This window comes from Malaclemys terrapin, chromosome 12 (assembly GCF_027887155.1).
Source record: "Malaclemys terrapin pileata isolate rMalTer1 chromosome 12, rMalTer1.hap1, whole genome shotgun sequence".
In the NCBI taxonomy this organism is placed as follows: Eukaryota; Metazoa; Chordata; order Testudines; family Emydidae; genus Malaclemys; species Malaclemys terrapin.
This window is the reverse complement of record NC_071516.1, coordinates 18,899,721-18,918,021: the sequence shown is the minus strand read 5'-3', so window position 1 is coordinate 18,918,021 and position 18,301 is coordinate 18,899,721. Positions and strand designations below refer to the sequence as shown.

Here is an 18,301-nt window from a genome sequence, read left to right as displayed (position 1 = left end):
CATTCTTTTTCTAGGTGTTTGATTTGCTGGACCTTTTAGTCCCAGAGCTTTGCTTACAGCTCCTCCTTCTCAAGGAAGTTCTCAAGGCCAGACCCTCTGGATCTGAACAGTCCTCAGATCCAAGGTCTAAGAGGCCAGTCTTGGTTTCCAGCAGTTCCAAAGGACTGAAGGGCTCCAAGAATCCACACCCTATGTTGGGGCTGGATGCCCCCTAAGTCAAGCTCTCAAGGCTACATATGTTTGAACCAAGGGCCGTGCACTTGGCTCCAGCTGCCCTGACTCTGGTGGAGCAGTCGAGAGAGAATTTGGCCACCATCACTGGTGCTGTACTTCATGATTTGCAATTGTCTGATCCTGTCGAATTCCTGTGCTACAGGGCCAGGATCAGATTCAGTGTTCACTTTTGGCTCCAGGAAGATGGATTTCATTGGTGTGTCCTAAGTGGGGCATCTGGCAGTCCAGATTTGGCCCACAGGCTGCCTATTGACTACCCTGGTATGCCATGCAGTTCAAATAACTGCCCCGCGATCTCTCCTACTTCTCCCTCTTTAGGGACCCCCGCCTCTCATGAGGCAATTCTTCTTGAAGTGGAAAAGTTGCTTCTGTTAGGAGCAGTCGAGGAGATTCCTGACTTAAGGGGTCAGGGCTTTCATTCCTTTTATTTTTTGGTTCAAAAGAAGGATGTGGGGGGTTAATTGGATACTAGATTAAGGGACTTGAATAAGTATGCTCAGAGGCTTTATTTCCAGGTGTTGACTTTGGCCTCCATAAATCCCTTCACTGTTGCTCATGGATTGGTTCATGTAAGGGGTCGGACTCACCCCTGCGGCGCCCCCTACTGGTTGCTTGGGGAATCAGCTCGTCCAGTGTCTGGAGCGCCCTCTACAGGCCGGTGATCCACCCTGTCCCCCTACTGGCTCCTCTGTCCCTCCCTGGACCCCGGTGTCCCTTGCTCTGGGTGCTGCCTCCTGGCAGTATCCACACACGCTAGGTCTCCCCTCCCAGGGGAACCCCTACCCACTAACCCCACCTCGCCTCAGTGTAAGGCCACTGCCAGTCACCAATTAGCCCCCGCTCCCTGGGGCAGACTGCAGTATAGGCCACTCATCACAGGCAAGGGTGGGTTTGGACCTGCTGCCTCAGTCTAGCCATGGGCTGCCCTCTGCAACCCCCAGTACCCCTTGGCCTTCTCCTAGGCCGCAGCCTGGGGCTTTCCAGGTTGGAGCTCCTCAGCCTTTCTACAGCCCTGCTCCACTCAGGTACCCTGTCTCTGCTTCCTGCAGCCAGGCCCTTCTCTATCTGAAGGCAGAGAGAGACTCTGAGCTCCTGGCTCCCAGCCTCTTTGTACAGGCCAGCTGGGTTCTGATTGGGGCATGGCCCAGGTGCAGCTACTTCCCCAATGAGCCCAGTAGCTGCTTCCCTGCCCCAGCCTTCTCCCAGGGCTGTTCCAAACCCCTCAGGACAGGAGCGGGTGTCCACCCCGCTACAGTTCACAACTCTCTATCTAAAGGATGTATATTTTAATATTTCTGTTAATCACCATCATTCCAAGTACCTTTGATTTATAGTGGCTGGGAATCATTTCCAGTACAAGATGCTTCCATTTGGCCTCTCCATGATGCCCAAGGTTTTTACAAAATACCTCTTTGTGGTAGGGACTCATCTGAGCAATCGGGGTATTTTCACTATCCCTATCTGGATAACTGGCTACTGAGGGGCATTGTGCATGAGGACCTGTTAAGCCATATTGTCTTCACAATCAGTCTCTTTTCAAATCTCAGGCTACTTTTCTACTGCCAAAGTCAATTCTCTGCCCCTTTAAAAGGATTCCCTTTATAGGGTCCACAGTGCATTCTGTGGAAGGGGGAGCTTTTCTCCCAGAGGACATATTTCTCAAAATGAGCAAGCATATGTAAAAGATTTGACAGTGTTCCTCTCGGAGAATGAAATTCTTCTTGGGTCTTTTGGTCTTTATGGCAGCCACTACATTTTGTGACTCCATTTGCTTGTCTGATAATGAGACTGTTCGTTATTGGATATCTCATGTCTACAGACCAAGCCAGAACAGCCTTCAGATGTTGATCACCATGCCTCGGAATGTTATAGTCTCTCTCTAGAATGGTGGTCAGTCAGGGCGAATATGCTCAGAGGTGTACAGTTCAGTGCTCCTGTCATCCCTGACAGTAACTTCAGTTGCATCAAACAAAAGTTGGGGGGAGCCTCTCCATTTGACAGTTCAAGGGCACTGATCTGTGCAGAAGAGACCCCTGTGTAACACACACCCTTCTTGGTGTGGTGTTCTGTCCCATCTAGTGCCACCGAGACCACCAATATTTTGTATATCATCTAGATTGGTTATGTCTTATACCAAGAATGATAAGGGGTATATGATTTCTTCCCAAACTATTTCTTGGTGGATTAAACAATGCATTACTGAATGCTACATACTGGCAAAAATTCTTGTATCTGCTGCAATTAGACCACTAGACAGGTGTGGCTACCTCCTTTTGCTTGTCTTAGGTAGGTGTCTGTTGCTGAAACTTGCAAACTACAATCTGGACTTTGATGCAAACTTTCACTAAGCATTATGCTCTGGATTTGGCTTCTAAGGCAAATGCTGGATTTGGCAAAGCAGTGCTTGTCTCTATTCAACTAGGACTCTGGGTCCACCGCTAGGTTAGTCTCCGCACTGCTTATCAGTCTGTTCCATAAGTGGGAATATGCAGAGCCACTCAAAGAAAAAATGAAGGTTATTTACTTGTAATCAAGGTTCTTCAAAAGAGCTCTGCCTATTCACATTTCCTGTTGTCTTCCCCTCTCTGTCAGAATATTTGTTTATTCTGTGTCTCTGGCTTTGTGGTAGAAGGAATTGAGATGATGAGGGTGCTCTATCCCTTATCTCTTTCTTGGATATGTTGTGATGCTGAGGAGGGGGGTAGGAGTAGGAGTGGGAGCATTCAAGCTGGCACTGCTAGAAGAAGGTTTTACGATAAGACAGCACAATACCCACAAGTGTGAATATATAGGGCCATCTTGAAAAATCTCTGTTACAAATAAATAACCTTCATTTTCCGTTACAGCCTTCAACGTCTGGGGCTAATTTTGCTGGTACCTCACTATCTAGTGGAGCTCATTTTTCATGCCTCACGTCTTTTCTACTTCAGTGATGAAAACAAGCAGAAAGGGTAAATTTTGCATGTACTATCTTACTTTTATTTTACTACCTCTGCGTTTAATTTTCAGAGCTCTATTGCAATTTCTATTGGCATAAATGTGTTTGTGTGCACGTAATATAAAAAGCAAATGTTTGGACATCACACATCCTAAGCTATATCTGTGATCCCAATATTACTATTTGATTGGCGTTCCATGAGAGCTCCAGTGTCATTATGTAGAATCAAGGAAACTGATCTGTCACTTCATGATCGTAATAATTTTTCAAGTAATATTTGTTAAAATCATGTCCTGGGTACATGTTAGCCATGTCTGTTGTAAATGCCTACCTGCTCCAATATATTTTTAACTGCAAATATATTTATGGAGATCTATATTTTAAAAACAAGTGCACCTTAGAATAAAAGTAATATGGACACTAAAATCATTACACCTCTCTCAGAATCTATTTGTGTTTTTGAACTTTGTTCATTATTGTAAACCAATACAAAATAACTGACAGAATTATACCAGTATTTTATAGTAATAAATGCACAAACAATCTAAACAATGTGCATTACTTTTATAATAGGAAAAAAAATCAGTCTATGCATTATCAGTTTTATATTCTGCCCCTTCTTTGCAAGGGATGGACAGGAAGAGAAAGTAAAATACTTATAATTTGTGGAAGGCAACCGTTTCGAACAGCATATAAAGTAAAATTGTTTATTCTATATCTTGTGTGAATTGCTCACTTATTTTGAGATGTAGAGTTATAAGGACAATTGCATCGAAGCTGGGAAGGGGAAAGACAAGAGGACTGGTTTGTAGAATGAGGGTAGAGGAAGTGAACTTTGTGTGTGAGCAAAGGGGAGGAAGATGAAACTTACAAGAAAGAAGTATGTAACTAAGAAGAGGGGTGTTCTGCATCAATCTGAACACTTTACTCAAATCTCAACCTTCATGTCTGTTCGCAATTCTGCTCCACTTTTCCACTCCTGTCTCTTGTAATTTCTCCCTCCACACTCCCAGCTGTACAAGACTTGACTGCCCATTCATGTGAGACTTCTACAAATGTTATCTTGCTTTCTTCTACACAGCCTCTTATGCATACACTGTCCTCTTTGAAATAATCTGTAAAACTACTACCCTCTTCTCCATATCTCTTCCCAAGACCTGTTTCTGTTTCAACTCCTAACACCAGCATTTAAATAATTAGGCTGAAGGTCATTTGGAGAAAGTCAATATTTATTAATGCAAATAAAGTAAAAAGAAACAAACAACTCTCTTTTTCCCTATTTTTTTTATATGTTGTTCACCTTAGGCCATAAGCTCTCTAGACCAGGGACCCTATCTACTTTTATTTGTGTAGCACCCAATGTAACAGGACTGCAATACTGATAAGGACATCTGGCCACTACTATAATACAAAGAATATGTTGTACTCCCCCTTCTGTCTGATTAAACAATGTGTTCTTCAGGATAGGGACAGTCTTCCTCTGATTAGGAAATACTTATCATTCTTTGGGTGCTACCATAATCTTAAATAATAATAAGGAATGGAAACCTATCTCCTTAAAAGATGAGTTAGAGAAGCATTTTGAGTGTTTTAGGAGAACTAAAATATTGCTGTTTATTATAATCTTGAACAATAAACCCCCATCAAGAGCCATTTCTCCACATGGGCTTCCAGGCTATTAGTGACTTCATATTTAAGGTTATAAATTTCCACTCTCATAGCTTTCCAAAAACCTTGGCTTATTTTTCTAGGAGAAAAAAACCCCAACAACTTCTGCTTGAACTGTCACAGGCTGAGTATAGGAATGTTGGGTATTTTTCTTTTTAAATTTGAGATTAATTTAACAAGCTGTGTTTTGAATTGAGATTCTGAATGCACTTTTCATTTTGAAAATAGTTCTAGTTTTTGTCCAATAATTAAGTAGCATGAAAAACTTCTGTACTGCTAAAATCTTTAATGAGAACTGCTTTCTATAGTTTATGTTGTCGTGGTATTCTCCTAGATTAAGTGTAACCATCTCAGTAGGCCACCTCCTGTTCAACTGGTTAGAAACCAAAGCTTTTGCTCTCCAAATTGGTAATAGGTGAATTTCTCCCTTACTGACTTCTGTGAGAGATCTGATCAATCCTCACTGAGACAGTAGCATTCAGAATGTAAATCAGTCAGTAATCTCTACTTACCTCCCAAAATTGCTACATGCTGGAGAAGCTTAAATTCTTGGTCCTGGCTACTGGGATGGATGTGGGACAAGGAATGGTAGTGTGTTTTTGTTTTGTTTTTTTCCTTTGGGCACACCTCTCAGATTCCAGCTCTTGGCTTCAACAGTGTCTCTAGTGATGGCTATATTGAGGACCTCCAGTATATAGGATGAGGATTGGTGAGGAGATATGGAGGAAGACTTAAAGTTTAGTTAGTTATCTAACTTTTTTTATTTTAATTGTGTTTTAACTGAAATATGCTAATGTTTTAAAATAATGGAGATCTTATCTTACAGCCAACTAAAAATTAAAAAGAAAAATAGTTGGGAAATTCATAATAGATGCTTGTAACTTTTCATTGTCCTTTTCAGTATTTATCCACCAAATTTTTTGTTCTCTGCAAGCTTGGATATTAAAATGATATCACTTTTCTCTAAGTTACCTACAAAGTAGAAAGGTAGTGCTTCAGTACTGATCCCATTAGCTTGCAATTTCATATTTCCTCTTCCCCGCCTCCCGCCACTACCTTCCTAACCTGTACGCTGCTTGCTGTAATAATCTGCCTTTGTCCTCCCAACCACTTATTTTTTATCCATTTAATCTCTGTGTATTATTGGTCTAGTCATCTCTATGGTTTTATAATGTCCTTGCTATCTTACATATAATTTACAGCATGAATATCAATCTGACATGTACTTTCTGCCTTTACCCTGTTTCTGGGTCAGGGAAATTCACAATGAACTCAGCACCCAGATTTGGCATTCCATGTGGCAATACATTTAATTGCTATTATATACCCCAAATTTGGAAATTTCTAAGCATGCTTTTGAAAATAAAATTTAACTTCTATATTGGAAAAAAAAGTTTTATTTGAGGTATAATTGAGTGTATATGGACGGGGGGGCAGAAGTCACTGATGTGGGTGGAGAACTAGATCTAATATTCCTGTAACTGTTGTTCATCTCAATATACCTTTCCTTGTTATCTTCAATTTCAGTGCTCAAGGAAGCTTAATAGAACTTGTACAGTTAACCAAGTTGAAAAGTGGTGGACGAAGGGAGAAGACACATTAATTTTATTATTTCCTTTTCAGATTTACCCTTTGGGCTTTACTGTTTGTAATGGCTCGTCTTTTGACCCTAACCTTATCTGTGCTCACATTTGGATTTGGTTTGGCAAGAGTAGAGAATCCAGGTTTTTCCATAGCAGACGGAAACTTCAATGTACTCACTGTGAGGTATAAAAAAGCTAGTAGACATTCATGTTTGAGTAAAGTGACGCTTTCAGACTGCCTTTAATATACCTATCCAAGATGGTAGAGCTTTTGATGAAGAATTTTCCTGGGTGGCTTTTTTCCCAGGATTTTGGGGTGGAAGAATTTTTTGTTGTCTTTTTTTTTTTTTTTTTTTTTTTTCTCCACAAAGCAGGGACTGCTATTACAAAATACATGCTAAACATAAGAAATCTCTTTGTTTTTCTTTATCGGTGTTTTTATAATTGAATTAATATGACTGCTGTGCAAAAGATCCTGCATAACATCGCGTGAGCTTTTGTTTTAAACTTTCCCTGTGGCCATTATGACCATACTGTAATTTTGAGATATCAATGCCTTCATTTTTGATCAACAACTCTTTAGGAAAACCCAAGCAATCTTCTAACATGTTCATTCTTGCTTGCTCATTTTTGAAGTCACATTAATTTTTCACCAGGAGCTCCGCTGTTTAACCTGCATTTCAACAATCTGTTCATTCAGTAGGTGGAAGGGAAATTTGAATTTGCTTTGTCATCACTAAATCTCATTCTTAGATCACTTGGCAGAGAAGGCTGCAACTGTACAATTTGGTACTAGCTACTGAAGGCTGTCTGTTATATTTCCTTGATAAGCCTGGATACTTCCCCTGGTGTACTTACCTGTAGCTCCCATTTATTTAATGCAGACTATATGCCCTGTCTTAGATGTGCTCCTTGGCCACATCTGGTTTCCATCAGCGTGAGAGGTTTAAGTTCTTGTTCGAGTGCTTGCTCATGTCCATTCAACTTAGGTGTGTGTGCTCGCCACACGCACCAGTGCCAGAAGTTTTTCTTTCAGTGGTATCCGTAGGGGACTGGCTCTGGCGCCCCCTGGAGTGGCGCGCACGCGGTATATAGTGCGCTGCCAGTTCCCCCCACCCTCAGTTCATTCTTGCCGCCAGTGACGGTGCTGGAACTGTTGCTGCTTCAGCCAGTGCTGTTGCTGCTCATTCGTATGAACTAGTTATCTCTTGTATTCTAGTGCATATAGTTTTCTGTTAGTGTTTATAAATTCCTTAGCTATAGTTAGAGACTTCGTAGGTCCCAAATGGGACTTTGCCTCAGGATGGGGCATGCCCTGGTCCCCATGCTTAAAGCCTGTGATCGCTGCAAGAGGCCCATGCCTGTTAGTGATCCACACAGCAATTGTCTGCGTTGCTTGGGCAAAGGGCACATTAGTGAGAAGTGCAAAATTTGCAAGTCCTTCGAGCAAAGGACTAAGAAGGAGAGCGATATTTGTTTAAGAGCGCTCCTTATGGAGTCGGCTCTCACCCCAGCACCAGAGCAACACTCCAACTAGGTGCTGAGTACAGTGACCTTGGTACGCAGCGCCCCAATGGGACCATCCACTGGCCGGCACCAGTCCCCATCTGTGGCTCCAGGGGGCGCTGGAGCTGGTCCCCTATGGATACTGCTGAGGGAAAAACTTCTGGCACCGGTGCATGTGGCGAGCACACACACCTAAGTTGAATGGACGTGAGCAACACATCTCAAAAATGATTAGGGGTCTGGAACACATGACTTATAAGGAGAGGCTGAGGGAACTGGGATTGTTTAGTCTCCAGAAGAGAAGAATGTGGGGGGATTTGATAGCAGCCTTCAACTACCTGAAGGGGGGTTCCAAAGAGGATGGAGCTCGGCTGTTCTCAGTGATGGCAGATGACAGAACAAGGAGCAATGGTCTCAAGTTGCAGTCGGGGAGGTCCAGGTTGGATATTAGGAAACACTATTTCACTAGGAGGATGGTGAAGCACTGGAATGCGTTACCTAGGGAGGTGGTGGAGTCTCCTTCCTTGGAGGTTTTTAAGGCCCGGCTTGACAAAGCCCTGGCTGGGATGATTTAGTTGGGAATTGGTCCTGCTTTGAGCAGGGGGTTGGACTAGATGACCTCTTGAGGTCCCTTCCAACCCTGATATTCTATGATTCTATGATTCAAAGAACACCAGTTATGGAAAAGGTAACTGTCTTTTCTAAGAGTGATCAGCAACTTTTTAAAATGGACATTTGATGCTGCTTTGCTCTGTAACAATGTATAGTTGAAACTTTTATCTAACTTCTTATTTTAATCTGAAATCTTTTAGGATTAGTTGCTTGGCTGCAATTTGTCTAACACAGGCCTGGATGATGTGGAAATTTATAAATTTCCAGCTAAAGAAATGGAGAGAGCACATCCAGAACCAGATTCCTAAGAAAAAAATAACTTGCACAAAGAGCAAATCAACAAAAAAAGAACCAAATAGAGGTCAGTAGGGTTTTTGTTTAGTCACTTCAGATAAAAATAAATATTTTTATGCTCGATTTGTTCTTGAAATCTTTTTGTATTTTCCTTGTATCAGTTCCCAAGGCAGCTAATGTGTGGTCCATTTCTTATTGTATGGTGAAAATAGATGTCATTTTTAGCTTCCTCAAAGTTAGAAAATAGTCTGCATCAAAACATATTTACTCATGGTATGCTGTATTGCATGTTACTAACTCAAGCCAGCAGAGAGAGAATACTGCACTATAATAAAAATCAAAATTAACAAAAGCCCACCGAGCTAATGCTCTTTCTAGAGTTGATGTCCTTTACAGAACTCTGCACAGATACAGACTCCACAATTTCTGCATATTACTAGGTTGAAAAGTTTTAAAAAAATTATCTTAAAATTGTAATAGCACTTTAGAATTCATCTTTTTGAATGCTTAAAAAAAACTGTATGTTGTCTATTTTATTCTGATTAGTGAGGCTTTTAAGGTGGCCACTTTTTCTTGATGACCATAAATTCTATTTTTATTGAATTTTAGGTAATTAACAAATTGTTGTCACTTACTCTTCTAAATTCTACACCAGATCACAGAGACTTCTTTCTATAGTGACAATTGGACCCTTTATTTAAAAAACAAACAAACAAACAAACAAAAAAACCAAAAAACCTACTACTGTGAAATTAAATTGTAATCACTGGGAGACCTGTAATGAACAAAGATTCCCTATTGTATCGCATAGGCAAGATTTGGAAGAAAATTACATCTACTAATAGGAGGACTAACCCTATTTGGCAGAAGTAGACTGGGAGTCTTCACCCATAAGATCCAGTACAGTGCTCTGATGAGAAGCCTATTACCAGTTGCTGGAATTTCTACCAGGATGCTGTCCCTGGACCCCTTTTGGGAGCTCCCTTGTTTGTATCTTTCTGTACCTAAGGGGCTGTGGTACTTCAGATTTAGATACACTACTAAGCACATAATCCAGTGCCCCTGGAAGTCGATGGAAATACTCCCATTGATCTTAATGGGTGTTGGAGAAGCAGCTTTTACTCTCCACTACCTTTCAGAGCCTTCAAACTGCTGTAAAAGAAGTGTGTCTGCTTCTCTACTCCTCCTCCAGCCTTGTGGATCCTTCTCTTTTTCTCCTATGGATAACTTCACTGCTGCTCTTCATTGTTTTTCCATACAGAAGCATGAAATTGACACTATTCTTGAGCTTCACAGCTGCCCACAGTATTCTAAATAGCAGCAGTGAAACTATAATCCTGTGGACTTCACACTGTGCTGCGGGTGGGAAAATCAATGACCAGGAGAGGTTGAAGTTCTGTAGGTGCAGGAGGATGACACTGCATTGGTTTACACTTACCCGTACAATTATAAATTCGAGAAATGTGTGTGTGGGGGGGGGGTGTTTTGGTTTGTTTAAATCTTAGATGCTGCTGAAGCTGATGGTAGTGGTCTCCTAAATCCCCAGGCCAAGCTTCCCACTTACTTAGAGTGAGTGGATTTTTCAAGCCCTAAATAGAGGGATCCAGGCTAGGTTGAAGTTAATGCATACAGATTGATTCGCAGTGACTTGACAAGATTTTAATATTAGGGGACAAATATCGTAGGTTACCATAGACTTTTATTGTGTTAGCATTGATAATTCAGACACAACTATAGTAAAACAAAATCTTCAGGTTCCATCCTCCACTGGCAAAAGGAATGATAGGGAGAGTTAGGAGGTAAGTATTCTATAAGTCCTTCAAAACATTACCTTGTTCCACCTCTCTACTGGAAGGCCCCAGAGCTTTGCCTACATTAAGTGTTGAATATTGTCATCTGACATTTTTAGGTTTGCATATTAACTTTTTGTTTTTCATTCTGCAGAGGCAAATAGCGTATTACCTGTACTTTTAGCTTTCCCTGTTTTAAAATTTCAGCTAACTTTGTCAATGGAGCAGTAAAATTAGAAGATGGAGCATCACCCAGAACAAGAAAATCAAAAGCATTATGAGATGGAAGCTAAAATCAGAAGACAACATATTGACAGAAGACTGTGATTAAAAAATATAATCTGTCACTGCAGAATCATAGGCTATTTGTCTGTCTTGTTATGATTTAAATGAACACTATCAAGTTAAAATATATTTTAAACAATTTTTTTTATTAACACATAACTTACTATGAAAACTGGTCACTTTTAATCTATTTACTTTACAATTAGTATTTACCTCTTTCAGTTTCACTCAATTTGGACAAGAAAATAGACAAATCACTTGCACTTTCTGGCTCTTAGTAGCACAATTCTGCAATGCTTGAGTGACAGAGGTTTCAGGGGAATATTTCAATCTAAACAATCTGTTTATTTGGAATTTTAAAAAAAGTTGGAAACATTTTCATTAATATTATGGTTTAGAAAACCAGTGGTTTTACAAAACCTAAATTCTGGGCCAAAAATATCTGACTGTGTATGTTTAACTTTAAACTTTTGCACAACAGACTTCTTTTTATCACATTCTGATATTGAAGTAAGAGATAGTACAGTATGTCTGAAATACGTGTTAGCATGGAAAAAAAAAAAGAGTAAATGACATCTATTTCCCTTCAAAGATTATATAAAACTTGATTTATAGAACATGCTCATCAAATTCTGACTTAATATACCTAACTTCCTCTTAGGTGATGGTGATATTTTAGTTAGACACACAGATTATTGGATGCAGTCACCTTGCAGAATTGCCAGTGTACATAGGGAGTTTTGAAATAGATTGTAATGTCTTGTTTGGAAACAAGTTGCCAATTAAACTTCTTGGTGTCATTGAAATAAGTGGCAAAGATGTCATAGATTTTAGTGAGACCAGCATTTTACCCCATGGCCAAATCTTGTGAAAATTTACCCCTGGTAATTTTTCTTTAATTTTGGCACTGACCTGTTTGAAAGTTACACATGGCTTTTTCATAAAGACTATGAAATTGAGTTCAGGAAATCTATTTTCTGTAGCTGCAATTTTTTTTTAAAGGTGCTAAGATTTTTAATTACCTGCGTTAGGCAGCCACTTATTTTGGTTTCAAATTCAGATTTAAGTTTTTATATCTCCATGAAGCTATTAAGATGCTCATTACTTAAATACTATTTTAGATATGATTCATATTTAAATTTGTAGACCATTTCAGTATGTCTTTTCAGAAGTAATAAGGTGTGATGCTGGTATAATTAAGTGGTCTAGTAAACACTGCATTATAGGCTTCTTATCCCCAACCAGTGGCATCAGTTTTGCATGGCTTCTTGTACTACTTGCCATCCTTTCAGCCAATTGGATCCTATTTCTCCGGCACACAAAATTCTGTTCAGAAAACAGTTAATTTATGCAGTAGAGCTGACTTTATAATATATGCCTTGGGTGCATAAAACACTAGAGAGGTGCATTAAATTGCATTGTCACATGTTCTGAAGTGTCTGTGGTTACGATTTAGGAAGAAGGTTTACGATTTCTTACGTGTTCATGCCACAAAATATATTTACAACTTTCTTGAAAGAAGTTATTTAAAATTTATCCATATGTAGGTTTTTCTTTAATACTGTTTCTCCCTTCCATCTCTCCCTCTCTTCCTCCCTCCCTGCACTGGCTACCCAGGTTCTATCTTATGTTTCTTGAAGCAGTGCAGTCTTTTTTAGTGAAGTGAAGCAGAATCTAGTAGGACTGAGGGGCCACTTGTAAAAAGTTCAGCTGCATTTATCCAATTTCTCCCTCTAGAAACTGGCTATTGACCACCTATTCATTTCAGATAGACCCATGTATTCACATACAGTAGAAACAGTTTTTGGCGTGTTCATCTAAGCTACACTTGATTAAACAGTATTTGGCACTTATGTTCAAAGCACCTTACAAGCATAAATCCTCATAACCCTCCAGAAAGGTAGGTAAGTAGCAGTGTTCTCAGTATATAAGAAACTGACAGATTAAGTGACTTGTCCAAGGACACACTGAGGATCACTGCCTCTGGGAGTAGAAATCAGGATTCCTAATTCCTAGTCCAGCGAATGAATCAGACCTGACTCCTGGCCACACTTCTGTGAAAAGCAAGTGAGTGAGAGACTAAAGGTTTCATATCGTATTACCAATCCCTTGAGCCATCTTAGGTGTTGCCATGTTGATCTAAGCACTTGTTTGACTATGATAAGGCTACTGATATTTTTGTAAGTTACCTACATAGTCGTGACTGGTATATCTAATGCTATTTAAGTCTTATGAACCCATTTTCTAATTTGCCCTAACTGTTCCCATGTGCAAATGGTATGTAGGAGTATCATATGTGATTTCTCATAAACCTGTACATTTCTACTAAAAATGTTTACCATGGAACTAAAATATATATTTTTTTAACAATTTTAATAAACGTATTTGTATAATCATGAATGCCTCATTTGATAAAAGTATCATCTTATGAGCAGTTTTGGTGTGACCTGCTTAGTCTCTCTATCATACTGCTCACAAGACAATGCTTTCACTGATAAATAACTGCACATGTAAGTATACCATACATTTAGGTTTTGGGCCACTTTCCAGCTGAAATGGCCAAAGACTAGTTATTATATAGGTAAAAAATCTTTTACCCTGAGAAGGGAATTCCTACACTAAGGACACTGTGAATACAGGATAAAAGTTATATTGCTTTTACATTACTGATGCAAACATTTTCTTGAATAAAAACATTTTCCTTCTCCCCCCATCCATTGCAAAAGCATTCAGACAAAGATTAAAAAAAAAAAAAAAAGCCTAATTTTAGGCTCCTATATCTATACTTATGCACCTAAAAACTGGCCAGATTTTCAAAAGTGTGGAACATCCAGCAGTTACAATTAAGTAGCCAGATTCCCATTATGGGCACTGCAGAGGATTTAACACTCCTCAAAATCTGGCCACTTATTTAGGAGCCTAAGTGGTAACTTAATTTTAGGGTCCTGTTTTTCTCAAAAACTTAGCCCCAATCTTTTTCCCTTCAATATTATGGAAAAGTACATTTCTAGCACACTGCCTATTAATTCACTGAACAGAATGTACTTGAATGCTATTCTTGTTGCATGTCATATATAATGGACACTTTAAGGAATTTACGCTTCTGAAGTCAAATAATTTAAGTGAAACATTTAAAGTGTCCTTGGCATATAACTATTGTGTGTATGGATACTGTGTTCATACGCACATATAATATCTGTAAAATAAAGATAGGAATCTCAGTCTTGTAGCATGAGAGAAACTCCCACTATTTCTTTTAAAGGTAAAAATCATTGTTTTTTGTCATTCCATTGCGTTTTTGGATGCTCACTGTGGAATATCAAAATGCGTGAAATGAACTAGGCCTGTGCCTTAATATTAAGACATTTCAGTAAACTTTAAACAACTTGCAGCAAAAAAAAAAAAATTCTTTGCACTTAACGCAGTGTGTTTTTACAACTTTACAATGTAATTCTACATATATTTTAGTGACTGTTGCACTGTTTGGAATGTCAAATGATGGAAGATGGAAAGTTGGGGATGGGAGGGATATGGCTTATTCACATCTGAGCTGGTTGTTCTGAGGCAGGGACTTGTGTGATGACTGGAGTTGGTAATGACTAAAAATAGTAACTTGATCTTATTGTTCAAAATTCCTTGTAGGTTAATATGTAGACTGATTATTTCTGTTTTTAGTTTGTGTTGCTGTTTGTTTTTTGGAGTGGTGGTTTGTTGTTTTTCCTACCTGATTTGAACATGTAGGTAAGGGAAGGGAAGATTATGGATTAGGGGAGTAGAAGCTAGGATACTAGTAAGACTAATAAATAACTGTACTAATGTTCCCTTTTGATTATGAGTACAAAGCCCCCCACCCACCTAATAATAATTTTATTGTATTTGAAAGAGTAATTTTAACAATCTTCAAAAATAAGAACCCCATCTCTGTACACTGCAGCCTGTCTTGAATTCATTTTACACTGCCAAACAAAAATTCACACATGGTTTTGTTCCACGGTGGGAAGAAACTTTGTGACACTTTCAGGACTCCTGTACTTGTATTAAGCACAATATTTAGGAGGAAGCTATAAGAGAGGGGTCAGCAATTAAAAATTCCCAAGTGCTTGAAAATTGATTTTGGAAATATTGTCCAACAACCTCTTCTTCTACCATCTTTGAAACAACAACCATTTTCTAACAAAATACTAAACTAATCCATATCTCTGAAGCTATAACAAGACCCTAATTCTGCAAAGCACATACTTAACTCTCATTGACTTCAATGAGACTTATGTGCATGCATAAGTGCTTTGCTACATTGGGGCCTAACTCAAATATATATATAATTCAGGATTACAGTTGGGAGTGCATACTACCTCTTCATCTTCAAAGCACATTGGTGTCAAGAGTGGAATTCTCAGTATGCCTAAATGCCTTAGGAGCACTTAGGACTTGTGCCCAGAGACCCAAAGGTATTTAGGCCCCAAACTCCTTTTGTAATCAAGGGGCATTAGAGGCCTAAATATCTTTGAGGATCTGGGCCTTCTATTCCTAAATTATATAGGCCCGAACTTTTAAAAGTATTTAGCTGCCTAATTCCCACTGATTTCAGTGGGAGTTAAATGTCTAAATATCTTTAAAAATCTGGGTCTTAGGCACTTCTGAAAATGTTACCCAAAGTGTTTAAGATCATACACTAACAACATGTATTTTATTACAGATAATGAATTTCCTTGTTTTTATAGGTTTGTCAGACCTTCACAAAACTAGTTTGATATTTTTAATTTTAATAGTATTATAAACTTCTAATACATTAAAGGCCAAGTTCTACATTTATGCTTCCTTCAACCCCATTGACTTAGCTGAGGTTGTATGAGATCTCAGTGCAAAATCTGAGGCAAAAACTCTAGTCCTGTGACAACACCATGAATAGTCCTATTCATTTGCATAAGTATTTTACTTAAATCATAAATAATCTTTTTAGTCATTTCAGTCAATTTTCTGTTCTGTCCTGTCTAGTTATAGACTTCAGTTGCACATCAGGAGTGCTTCAGAAGTAAGGTTTATTTGGGGATGGGGACCATGCATAGTAAAGTCACCTGCTAAAAGCTCTTATCAGTTTCAAATAGAAAAAAATTACTGGGTAAATAACTTATTACGAAACCAAAATTGGATCCTCTTATTTTAACCCTCAGAACATGAAAGGGTTATGCTTTATCTGCAGTGTATTGCTTTAAGGTTACAATGATATTTTCTAGTAAGTACAAATAAGTTAAGCTACCAACTTGTATTTTTTAAATTTTGAACAGATTTACTGATGCTGTTCCTGTGACAGTACTTTAACCAGGGCCTGATCCAACTACTAAAGTCAACAAAAAGACTCCCAACAGGAATTGGATCAGGACCTAATGGTACATATTTTCTTTGAGTTTGCTTCTCTCCAGCTCCAAGATGTATATGAGAAAAATTTCTAAATGCACAATATCGTCAAATAACAAAGCAGTGGTACTTCACATGCTATACATAAGTATTTAATTGGGTTTCCTATTACATGATTTGGCAGAGGGGGCAATGAACTATGATTTTTATAAATGTATCATCTACATCTGATTGTCTCCCAACATTATCTATTGGAATGGCTGCTATATCTAGTTAAGTTGGAGGTATATTGCTACTTGGAATACACTCTGATGCATTCCTTAATCTGCCTGAATGTTGGCTTCTTCTCCCACCCCCAAAATGTAATATATGCTAGTACTGAGAATTGTTGGCTAAAAAGGACCTCAATACTGTAAATGGTAAAGCTATAGATGTTAAACCTCTCTTTGTTACTAGTTTTAAGCCTCAGACGTTGAAACGATGGATTTAACTATCATGAACAAGAGAGTAATGTTTACAAACTGTAATAGTGTCTTAAAATTTTTTTACAATTATCCAGTAAAATTCTTATGTAGAGCTGACTCTACACTTAAACCAGCAATGTACTCCATATTATATTGCTCATGAACCATGATTAATGTGGAACTGTCTGATTGCAACAAATATGGAAGCTTGGTTTTTTAATTGATGTTAAACTGTACTTTCCATTTAATTTAACTGATTTGTCTGTTCTCTTCCAGTTAATCTACTTGAGTGCTGAAATGCATTGCTTTTTCTAATGCATCAAGAAAAATAAATCTGTTAAAAACATCACTTTATCCACCACTCTATAGGCTAAAATTGTGCTAAAACACCATCAGTTATTTTACTTTTGCCCCCTGTAAAGTTTATGTAATTGGTTGTTTGGTTTGTTTTTAAGTTTGTAAAACATAGCACAAAAGCTGTGTTTTCTGATGTATGTAAACTAGTGATATTCATTTGCTTGGTAAAACGTCTAATAACCTTGCTCCATAGAAAGTGTTGCTGGTATTCTGTAAATGTTTGATATGTATTTATGATACCTTTTTAATCCTGTAATTTAATTTTTTTTGTTGCCATTAAATCCATGTTTTATTATTACACTAAATCAGTTGATTTTTGTAGTTTGGTCAATTAAGTAGTCCAGCCATCTGAAAAGCATTAACAGGGTCTATGGAGAAAGTATTATAAAAAGTGTGCACATAATTATGCAAAGTGCATCTGGGTTTATTCCTTTTCCAACATTTTATCTCTTTCCTGTTGATAATCTTTGCTTAGTGTCTGGTGCCAGTAGGCACCTCTTTCTTCTGTCTCCATAGTGCACATAATGATCCTTCTATGCTGGTCCATACAGTGGCTGAGAGGAATTTTCTACATTAGATTTGTTTCTCCCCTTCCCCACACACCACTCCCCAGAAGTGCAGCTACACAAATGCATTGCTGCTAAGCCCTTATGTAGACACACTTGCACCAATATAAAGCAGGTAAGTTGCAATTTTTACAGCTGTGCAGCATGTCTATATTTAGGCTTTGTTTAAACTTAAAAGTTATGTCTGACTTTTAAAAACACACCCCTGCCTGACATACCTATACCAACAAAAGCCCCAGAGTAGATGCAGTGATGTTGATAGAAGAGTGCTTCTGTCTACATAGGTGATGTTGTTTGGGGATATGGTGTTCCTAAATTAACAGAAAAACTTCCATCAGCATAGGCTGCATCTACACTATGCCTGCATGACAATTGTAGGCTCTCTGAGAATTCTAACTCAAATGCAAAGGGGTGCCATCTTCCCAATTACTATATGCAAATAATACTATATATATACAGTGCTTTACAAACATTAACTCAGTGTAGTATATGCATGGTGAGACTCCCTCCCCCCACCCCCAAAAAAGAAGAGCCTGACTCATTGACTTTCAATTGTAATTGTGCTCATAGGCTTTTTTGAAAATCCCATCCTCAATCTGGAATCTATTTGGTTCTTTTTGGCTCATGCAGCACTAACTATAGAAGAGGG

The 18,301-nt window shown here is 38.6% G+C and overlaps 1 protein-coding gene across 1 annotated transcript in view; it reads left to right on the top strand.

Moving 5' to 3' along the window:
* Window positions 1-17,391, top strand: part of LOC128846567 (translocating chain-associated membrane protein 1-like) — a 52,630-nt gene extending 35,239 nt beyond the window's left edge. The window contains exons 8-11 of the mRNA XM_054045756.1: window positions 3,081-3,185; window positions 6,464-6,607; window positions 8,742-8,902; window positions 10,833-17,391. Coding sequence (XP_053901731.1) covers window positions 3,081-3,185; window positions 6,464-6,607; window positions 8,742-8,902; window positions 10,833-10,906 — 484 coding nt within the window. The 3' untranslated portion in view covers window positions 10,907-17,391. The remainder of the gene's footprint in view (window positions 1-3,080; window positions 3,186-6,463; window positions 6,608-8,741; window positions 8,903-10,832) is intronic.
* Window positions 17,392-18,301: the final 910 nt, after the last annotated feature.